We start from the raw sequence: 10349 nt of genomic DNA on the forward strand, positions 1-10349 counted from the left end.
GAAATAACAGAAAGGTACTTTAGTTATAAGCACCCATGTATTCTACAAGAGTGGGAAAAAACCCCTAAACACAACTGGGCATTCTGTATGAACCACAAAAAATTAAGTGAGATCAGAAAACCTCAAGCCATTATTACTAATTATCCAAATATAAAGACATTTGCTATTAAAACATCATGGGTTACATTTTTCCATCTGAGTCTGCATTTTAAAAAAGTAAATTTCGCTTTCGTATTGCAACATCTATTTAGAAACTGAGATTGTTAAAATTCCCTTCTCCTAGTGAATAATAACTACAGTTTCCAAACAGGGACTGAACACCACTATATTCTATTTGTATGCATACAATTTATTTCAAACTAAAACTGTGGTCAGGTGCTGCCAGAGTGCCCATGTTCTTGCTGTCACTCAAAGTGAGGAAAGAAAAAGCAATCCATACTGGCAACAGCTGATGCTGTATTAAAATGGAAAGCTGCTGTGTCAGTTGCTCTAAGATGGTCCCAAAATTGAAACAAAACTCTGTACCTCCACAAACCTTTCTCTCCCACCCTCCCCAAATCACGTTTTGACACGGGCAGAGACGTTTGATCAGTGGGTCTATAGTGTGTACAAATTAAGACTTAAAAATGCATTTTTTTTCCAATAAGTCTGTAGTACTCTCTGAGTGACTGGATTTGTCATGGTTGTCATATGTACAAAATCCTACAGTATTTTTCTTGCAGAGTACTGGATAGGTATTCTATTAATGTCTATTGTACTAAAACATTTGAATCCACACATACAAAAACTGTTTTTAATGTTCATGTTTACATAAAGCACCTAATAAGAACAAAGTAGAATATAATGCTTAGAGACTATCTTTGAATGCTTTCAGTAGCAGGTCAGCTGCCAGTCCAGGTGACAAGACACCACGAAGAACTTTTTCTTCTAGAAGTGGAATCTTATCCTTGACTGCCAAGTGACTCCGGAAATGTTCCAACATATTTTCTTGGATGAGATTCCACATCCATACTTTCTGCTGCTTCCGTCGTTTGGCAATCAATTCGCCACTTGTGAGTGTGAGGTCACGGAATTCTGTCATTTTATCCCACATATCTGAGATACCTTCTCCAGTTTTGGCAGAGATGCGCATTACCTGTTCGATTCAGAAGAATTTTTAAAGGAAAGTAACTACCGGGTTTGAGGTTTCAATTACTGCAGCAAGTAAGACTGTATGAAAATTAAGAAATGCATAGGGCAAACTTACTTCAGTACACTCACTTCATGAAGCTATAAGCAGCTTTGTGCTGCTTACTTTTTATAAAGGTCTTAGAATTGGAATTCTACCAACTGTCAGGGGACCCCAAGATCCACAGCATTTGGGGTAAATAGGCCTTGTTCAACTGCTTATATAATGAGTAAGAATCTTTTTTTAACGAGTTCTTTAGCTAAAAGTTGTAGTGGCACCGTTTTACTTCAATGTAGAATTAATTACATATTCTGGTAGATATTCCCTGGCAGCTAGTCTTTTGCACTTAAAACTATTCCAGAAAGGATGTATTTAGACTATGTTCTGGTTTTTGCATATGCATTCTAGACTAGGAATTTATTCTGCCAAAAATATTTCAGACATCCAACATGACTCTTTAAATGGAACAGCTAGGTTTGGGGTTTTTTTGTGTGTGGTGGGGTGTTTTTTGTTGTTGTTTTTGTTTAAAGAGTCTCTCTCCAATCTAATGGATAGCATACAGCCCCTACATACCAATATTTTCTCTTTCAGTTTTCAGACACTGCGATCACTGAAAGAAATTTCTGATAACCTGTATAATTCCCTTGTCTCAAACACTTATTTTGATTCACATTTATCATGTGAGCTCTCAGATCTAGAAACAAAAATTACAAAATGATGGCTAGCCTTCAAGCAGCCCTGCTGATTTAAACTTAATAGGTCAATTTTAATACCAGGGTAGGGTGTGCGTATAAATATATATATATATATACCCTATCTATAAAGGGTCCTTTATGTATACATGTCTAAATAAAAGGAGTGAGAGAGAATGTGTGTGCTTATTTTATATACATAGACTAAAAATTAGTACTGAATCTTTTCCTTGATACTTTACCATAACCTTTCATAGACTGAATACTGCGTCAGTATTCGGTCTGAAAGGCCCACAGGATGACAATTCCAATAATCTAGATACTGCATACACAAGTAGATGAGGTCCTCGCCCCAAACTTTCATTATGTGTGAAATAATAAAAAAATAAAATTAAAGCAATGAAGAAAGCACATGAGCACGTGAAAGAACAAAAATAATCATAAGCTTCAGAGTTGTAAAAGAGGGAGAAATAGCTTATGGGGCATTTTAAGATATGTATAGTTTGTAAAAAGCAAGACAAGCTTGTACCACTATGATGTTACCAGTAGGTCTGCTGGTGCTGAGAGTGTAGCTCAGGACAGAAATCATAGGGAGCAGGACTGGCTTTGAATAGTGTTTCATATAGTGCACCCTGAGACCAGAGGTGAAACAGAAACAGCAGCAATCAACTCTAGCATGGTGTAAACAACAGAACTGAAATTTTGGTCAAAGAGCCCAGGGAGACTAGCATAGCTAGATGAGAAGATAACAATCCTAACTCATTCGGCATTGGGGGGTGGCGGGGGGGGGAGGAAAGAGGGGAACAAACAACCCACCACCATCAAACAAAACAAAAGTACACCCAAAATCCCACATAAACCATAACGAAGTACACAAACCTTTGGTCTCCAAACCTTTGAACGTCTGCGAAGCAGCTTCATAGCACTAACATATTCAGCTTGTATTCTCCGCGCAGGCACAACTAAATCACCATCGGCTTTATTTATAGCAACTAGATCTGCCATCTCAATTATACCTCGTTTGATACCCTAAATGCAACAGGGAGAGAAATCATGAATACCCAGAAGGACTGTGACATGTTGATTTATCACAAAAAGCAGGTCAAAATGCTTTATTTCTTTCTAGTGACTCTTACTGACTTTTTTATACGTGTATGAGCTAGACATGCAAGAGTAGCGCCAACGGCCTCTGCTGTTACTAGTTATTACTCTATCTTGACACAAGAACCCTAGACATGGATATTGGAGTTTACGTGATCACCTATTTCACAGGTAGAGACTTTAGTTTAACCAAAACATGACCAAGTTAGAAAACCTGTTTATACTGATTTCTGTTTTCCTACACTACAAAGCCACCCTCCAATATATAACTAGTAAATATGCCAAAATAAGTCATAGTATCGTAATTTTACAGCCGAATACTTCCAAAGTCAGGAGCTGATATCAGATCCTAACTGTGCAAGCTGGTAAAACACTGAAAAGACTTCAGTAGTCGCAGTGTAACTTACAGAACACTATTGACTATGGACTTTCTGCACAGATACATCCTGGGTTTAAGTTTCTCTTTCTAGTCCCAGGCAATACATAAATAAGAGAAACTGAAAAGTACCTGCAATTCATCTCCACCCGCAGGTGGTAGCAGCAATATAAACATATCAACCATATCAGCCACAGCAAATTCTGACTGTCCCACACCTAAAATATTAAATCCAGAGTTCATCATTTATTCCAAGCTTTCAGTCACATTAATGACAGTAATCACGACAGATCCCAGTATTGCACCATGAACAAATCCCACTAACAAAACAGAGACAACAGGAAACACAACAGTTTTTACAAAACATGCAGGACTAGAAAATTGACAGAATGGGCATTAATTTTCAACTAGTTATCATGTACAAAAGCATGAGCAAAATCAAGGATGGAAGTACACATCTAGTAACACACCTTCTTTAGAGATCACAAGAGGCTAATTAAAACCTTAAACACATACCTACTGTTTCTACAAGAACAACATTGTAGCCACCTCCTTCACACAGCAGAATGGCTTCATTTGTGGTCCTTGTTACACCTCCAAGAGTTCCTCTGGTTGGAGATGGTCTGATGTATGCATTCATGTCTCTTGACAGCTCAGTCATCCGTGTTTTATCACCCAAGAGAGAACCTTAAACATGTAACACTGAATGATTTAAGAAAATGCAAAACAGCTAAATTTTCCCCTCTCCATCCCCCAATAAATGAGAAGAGACTGATCTCTTGGACAAAGTCAGTCAAAGAAGAATATCCCAGTAATAGTTGCCCAAGACTTTCTTGAGGACTACAAAGTTACTGCCTTGGTTCTTCTGCCTACCAGAAGGGTGCTGGAAGGGTGCGAGCAGTCCTTGCTGCTACGAAATATGAAGAATTTGTCCTAGGTCAGAATGAACCTGAATGGCTTTTTGAGGTCTATACACAGCAGGCCACACAAGTAAATCTTTGCTGTTTCCCTCCAAAGGGACAAGTGTCTACCTTATGATTCTGATGGGTCTTGATGGTGTATTGTTATGCTTTTAAGAAGGCTGAAGTACATCCCTGCCTTCCTTAGAATCATAGAATCATAGAATAGTTAGGGCTGGCAAGGACCTTAAGATCATCTAGTTCCAACCCCCCTGCCATGGGCAGGGACACTCCACACTAAACCATGCCACCCAAGGCCTCATCCAACCTGGCCTTGAACGCTGCCAAGGATGGAGCATTCACAACCTCCCTGGGCAACCCATTCCAGTGCCTCACCACCCTCCTCCTATTCATCCAAACTTTAAATGGGATTCAGTGAGATCTCCACATATGATGCACATTCCAAAAGATGAGAGATGCTCAATTCTTTGAATTGGCGCAGTCTTGCTTTCATATTTTGCTATTCCAAAATGCATCTTAACTGTATGCATTCAAGAACATAGCCTCAGCTACAGGTCATTGCAATGCTGAAGGGGTTTTTTAATTCATAAACGTTGCAGCATCTTCTGTAACAGTGGAGAAGCTGGAAAAAGGAATGATGTTTCCAAGCAGCTGCCCATTAGAAAAAGATCAAAATCAAGGCTCTATTATTTGTCAGAGAGACCATTAATTAAGGCACGGTTAGCCTATAATTTCCCTACAATTTTTTATTTAAAAGTGACAGATTACAGTCACACAACTTTGAAGAATTGTATATTTAGAAAAAAAAAAAAAGTCACACTACAAGTCAGACAAATGGTCAATGATACTGCATCAGGAGACTTAGAAACTAGTAGAGTCAACAGAAATCCAAAAATGCTTATTGAGAAGAACTAATGAATGTTCTAAAATCCAACCTGATCTACATGTCTAGATGGCAGCATCCTCTAAATAGTTTTAAATTAGCACATGCTTTCTGCTCAGTGATCAGCACTGCCACTGTTGAAATTCAAGCAGAAATGAGTGGCCTTCTACTCCTTCATTCATGGGAAAACAGATAAATAAATGCAGCTAGAGAAAGAAAACCATGGCTATCTAAAGTTTCAGACCAGAAATTGTAAGGCAACATTCAGAGACTGGAAGAGAGGAACCCTGGCAAAATTAGGATAGCAATACACATTTTGCAATTTCATGTCACATGGGGAAAAAAAGAAAACTTGATCCAACATTTTTAATATTTTACTTTTAAAGGCCAAAAATTTCCCTCCATTTGACTCAAAGAAAGACTCCTATAGTTGAAAAGGTATTAGAAACCTGACACAAGCTTTAGTTCACACTCACCACCACTTGTACTAGAGGAAGGGTCTACAGCCAGCACAGACACTTTGTATTTTCTTTCTGTAAGCATCTTCCCAAAGCATTCTATGAAAGTCGATTTCCCAGCACCAGGGGGACCAGATAACCCTAAATAATTATATTAGAAAGAAAAAAAAACCCCATTTTGTTAATCAAATAAATATATCACACAAAAACAACATCTAAGTTGATAACAATTCATACTTTAACACAGTATCACAACAAAGGCAAATGGAGGCTACACCACAACTAAGCAGTTGTAATTTGACTTGAAATACACTACCCTGGTCCTCGCAACACAGCAGTACTCACTTCACCACCCCTCATCGTACCCGTGCCAACATAACATTCCAGTTTTTGGCTGTTCTTCCTCCCCTCCAAATAAGTTTATTTATACTGATTTTTCCTTCTGAACTTCAAAAATGTCTTCTTCTAAGTAGCGATTTTTCAGATTTACTCTTTCTAAAAGAAGCACTCTAAAGGCAAAAGCCCTTACCCTGAAGAGCTGTTATTTCAAAACATGAGGCAACTTATTCGCATGTCAAAGCATGCAAACCAAAATTATCACCACTCACTCCCATGATTTCTCACTCCCATGCCCAAGTTCTTGCTCTTCCTACCTTTGCACACACACAAGAGATGACAGCTTGCCATGGTATAATTCAGTCACCCATCTCTTTGCAAGGGCAAAGTATTTTATAGTTTAAAAGAGAATCAGAATCAAGACGACTCAGTTGAAAAGCAAGTTGCTTTAAAGTAAGGCTATAAAACAGGAAGACACATGCTCTTCCTTCTGTAGACTGAAACAGGGATTCAAGAAGTATTTGAGAAAACATCTTCTTCAGGTAAAGGCCAGGTCTGCTGAAATACATCCTGCACTAAGTGTATATAACAGCTGTATCTATCTGCCAACTACCTAATATATCAGTTTGTAATAGTTATAAAAAATAAGCCAAATAACATCCCCCCAGGAAGCAAAGATAATTTATACAGCTTTTCAAAAGCATTTCCCAGCTCAGTCCATAATTCTACTGGACAGCTGAAGTGATCTAGATTGGTTACAAACCACCAGAAGCCAACAATCCAAGACTACAGACCATGATGCTTAAAGAACAATAGTGACAATGAAATGCGAACACTCTAATCCCACCAAAGCAACTACCGGATAGATGTAAAAAGACTAACCCACTCTAAAGGCAAGTGGCTTTCCTTGATTTAACTTTTCTTGTTCCCTGTGGTAGGATAATACCTTCTGAAGGAGCACCTGCGCTATTTTCTTCTTCCTACTCTGAGTTGATTCTACAAGTGTAATGGATTCTGCTAAACAGGCTCTATGACCCTGGATTAGCCCACTGTAAAGTCTGTCTACGAGTCTTTGTTCTCTGTCCGAAAGCTCCTCTGCTTGCTGGTCAGGGGCCACCTGCTGGCTCAGCTCTCTCCTCAAACCGTTTGATGAAGATATCCATTTTGTTTGATAGTGCTGTGCTGGCATAAGAGATTCAATGCACAGGAAATCCACTCTGGAAGTGAAATGAAAGTTCGGGAAGTAAGCAGTTCTAGAGAAACAACAATGAGGGAATCTCAGCAGCAAAGACGGGATCTTCATCTTGTCTGGAATTAAAAGTACCAGAGATACCAGTTCAATTCTGTTTGTAGACACCCTAAAGAGAAAGAAGAACATTTTTACTTCCTTCAAAGCACTTAGAAAAGCTCAAATGAAACATATGTACACAGGCAGTCATCAGCTTTTATTTTATCCATACTTACTGTTTTAAACAAGAAAAGATAGTTCTCTCTTTCTGTTGAAAATACAGAAAAAAAATAAATTCTATGCTATTCAAGATTCGAAAACTTATTATCATATTTAAGAAAATTATTTTTATAAGCAAGCAGATATATAAAAAGCAATTTTAAACAAGACAGCCTCTAAAAGTACACACAGTACCCTAAAAAAACAGGCACAAGCCAATCAAGCCAACTCTTACTGAAATTACTGTATATCCTACTTTTGCTGCTGCAAAAGTTTTAAAGCAATTACACAAGATGAGCTTTTTGCACCTTATTTCCAGAAAAAAAAAAATAAAAAAGGCATGCAATACAAAAGAACAAAAGATCACAGAATGGTTTGGGTTGGAAGGGACCTTAAAGATCATACAGTTCCAACTCCCTGCCACGGACAGAGACACCTTCCACTGGACCAGGTTGCCCAAAGCCCCATCCAACCTGGCCTTGAACACTGCCAGGGATGGGGCAGCCACAGCCTCTCTGGGCAACCTTTGCCAGGGCCTCACCACTATCACAGTGAGGGATTTCTTCCTAACGTCTAATCTAAATCTCCCCTCTTCCAGTTTAAAGCCATTTCCCCTTCTGTCACTACACGCCCATGTAAAGAGTCCCTCTCCAGCTTTCTTGTTGGCCCCTTTAGGCACTGGAAGCTGCTCTAAGGTCTCTCCAGAGCCTTCTCTTCTCCAGGCTGAACAAGCCCAGCTCTCTCAGCCTGTCTTCACAGGAGAGGTGCTCCAGCCCTCTGAGCATCTTCGCGGCTGAAACCTGCCAGATGCCCGCCACAACGCAGAATACCAGGCACCACCACCGAGCTCGCTGGCCCTGCCCTGACGTACCTCAGCACCGCTGAACGCCTGTAGCTCGGCCTACGCAGAGGCCCTCCGCAGGTTAGCGAGCCGCTCCCTCACAAAAGCTCCTCTCCCTATCCCCTGGGGAGACAGGGCGGGCTCGAGAGATTGCTCCTGACCCGAGGAAACCACTGAGGAATCCCCGCCACTCTCCTGCCTCTCGGGGACCCCCCCGCGGGCACCTACCGGCTGCCGCCCCGCCCCGGGGAAGTGACGCCCTCCCGGTGAGCCGGAACCGCGCGGGCACGGTGAGAGGAACTCGCCCCCCTGCCGCCATGGTGGCTGCCTGCGCGCAAGCAGCACCTTCAGGTCGCACCCTGCGCCGCTGCGGCCGTGAGGCGGAGTCTCCCTAGAGGCTGGGGGATTCCCCTCCCCGCAACGGGGTCCGGCGGGACAGCGTTCCTGATGTTACAGCGTTAGATGGAACTGTTGGAACAAGTCCAGAGGAGGGCCACGAGGATGATCAGGGGATTGGAGCACCTCCTGTATGAAGACAGGCTGAGAAAGTTGGGGCTGTTCAGCCTGGAGAAGAGAAGGCTGCGTGGAGACCTCATAGCAGCCTGCCAGTATCTGAAGGGAGCCTACAAGGATGCTGGGGATGGACTGTTCATTAGGGACTGTAGTGACAGGACAAGGGGTAATGGGTTAAAACTTAAACAGGGGAAGTTTAGATTGGATATAAGGAAGAAATTCTTTACTGAGAGGGTGGTGAGGCACTGGAATGGGTTGCCCAGGGAGGTTGTGAATGCGCCGTCCTTGGCGGTGTTCAAGGCCAGGTTGGACAGAGCCTTGGGTGGCATGGTTTAGTGTGAGGTGTCCCTGCCCATGGCAGGGGGGTTGGAACTAGATGATCTTAAGGTCCTTTCCAACCCTAGCTATTCTATGATTCTATTCTATGTCAGGAGCGACTCCTTCACCTTGCCCGCCTCCAGTGATGTGCCTTCAGGGAGAACTGAGGCCACCGTGGGACCAAAGAGCCACCTGCTTGATCGCTTGTACCAAGGCACAATGTTAGCGGCTGACTGACATAAATTGGATATTGAGAGAGAGACACTCCCCCTGCTCTGCACAGGAGACAATGCCCAATGTTGCAGCATGCCCTAAGCAAGTCCTTCCACATCAAACTCTGCTGAAACCTCAGCTTAGTCTCAAAGAGTGACGCTAAACCCTAATCCAACACCTTGGCTATCTCAGAAACGAACTAATAAACCCAGTTAGGGCAAAAATGAACTTTGAAGGAATCCTAAAGATCAAAGAAAGACACTATAGGAACACAACAGTGACAACCAAATACCTCGCTTTGGAGATACACTTCAAACTCATATCTGGTTATTGCGTGAGTACACAAACTTCCATGCCAATATAATACCAATTTATTTGCCCTGTCCTTATGAGGAAGGATGTTGCAAATGATCATTTTGCTCCTGGTCTGAAATCTTAAAAACATCCACTTTGAATTTGTGCATGACAATTTACTATTCTCTGATTTCATTTCAGATTGCAGGAAGGTGGAAGAAATGCTTAAACCCAACCTCCAAATAAGTTTATTAAATCACACTTCAGTTTTCATTTTGCTAAGTAAAACAAACCTGAATTTTAAAATTTCCTTTCATGGAATGTTGATTTTTTCTTGGTTATTATTTCTCTAAGTCACCCTACCACCACTTTTGTACTCATGTTTATTTCCAGTAAATAGGGATGCACATAACTGGCTGCTGAGCTGTTACTAGTGCCTTACAGTGATACTAGCACATTTTTAGAATGCATTAGACTTGTTCACAGTCCTGTCAGCTCAGCAGTGCAACTGATGGACTGTATAAAATAACAAAAAGTTTTGTTCCTAACTGCTGAATGCATTATTTAATTGCATTCCTATTATTCTGGTCCACAAGATTATCATAGACAGAGAATTGAACAATCTGCTCTTCAAAGCTGAGAAAACATGCAATTTTGTGTCCTATGAGCATGTGATGAAACCGCAGCAGAAAGAGACAAGGATCCCCATTCAAAACAGCCTTGTGTAAGTCTTTTTGTTTAACCAGATCTTTATTCTCCAGAGTTAGCATGTACCACTATCATCTCTTC

General features: G+C 41.1%; 1 protein-coding gene across 1 annotated transcript; it reads right to left on the reverse strand.

Annotated features, from left to right (window-relative positions):
• Positions 1 to 821: 821 nt before the first annotated feature.
• MMAA (metabolism of cobalamin associated A) lies at positions 822 to 8400 on the reverse strand. The gene is made up of 7 exons (XM_080628044.1): positions 7399 to 8400; positions 6817 to 7292; positions 5617 to 5739; positions 3854 to 4024; positions 3470 to 3555; positions 2740 to 2889; positions 822 to 1135 (listed from the first exon to the last, which is right to left on the reverse strand). Exons 1-7 carry the CDS (start codon positions 7491 to 7493, stop codon positions 848 to 850), a joined length of 1389 nt encoding a protein of 462 aa, XP_080484170.1. The 5' UTR covers positions 7494 to 8400; the 3' UTR covers positions 822 to 847.
• Positions 8401 to 10349: the final 1949 nt, after the last annotated feature.

This window comes from Psittacula echo (assembly GCF_963264785.1).
Source record: "Psittacula echo genome assembly, chromosome: 1".
Classification (NCBI taxonomy): domain Eukaryota; kingdom Metazoa; phylum Chordata; class Aves; order Psittaciformes; family Psittacidae; genus Psittacula; species Psittacula echo.

Excerpts from the sequence above, each read along its gene's own strand:
- MMAA (XM_080628044.1), bottom strand. The coding sequence starts at position 7,493 with ATGATAATAAGTTTTCGAATCTTGAATAGCATAGAATTTATTTTTTTT. Across the intron at positions 2,890-3,469 it reads CGGGTGGAGATGAATTGCAG|GGTATCAAACGAGGTATAAT; the intron begins GTACTTTTCAGT and ends TGTTGCATTTAG. Across the intron at positions 1,136-2,739 it reads CAAAGGTTTGGAGACCAAAG|GTAATGCGCATCTCTGCCAA; the intron begins GTTTGTGTACTT and ends TGAATCGAACAG.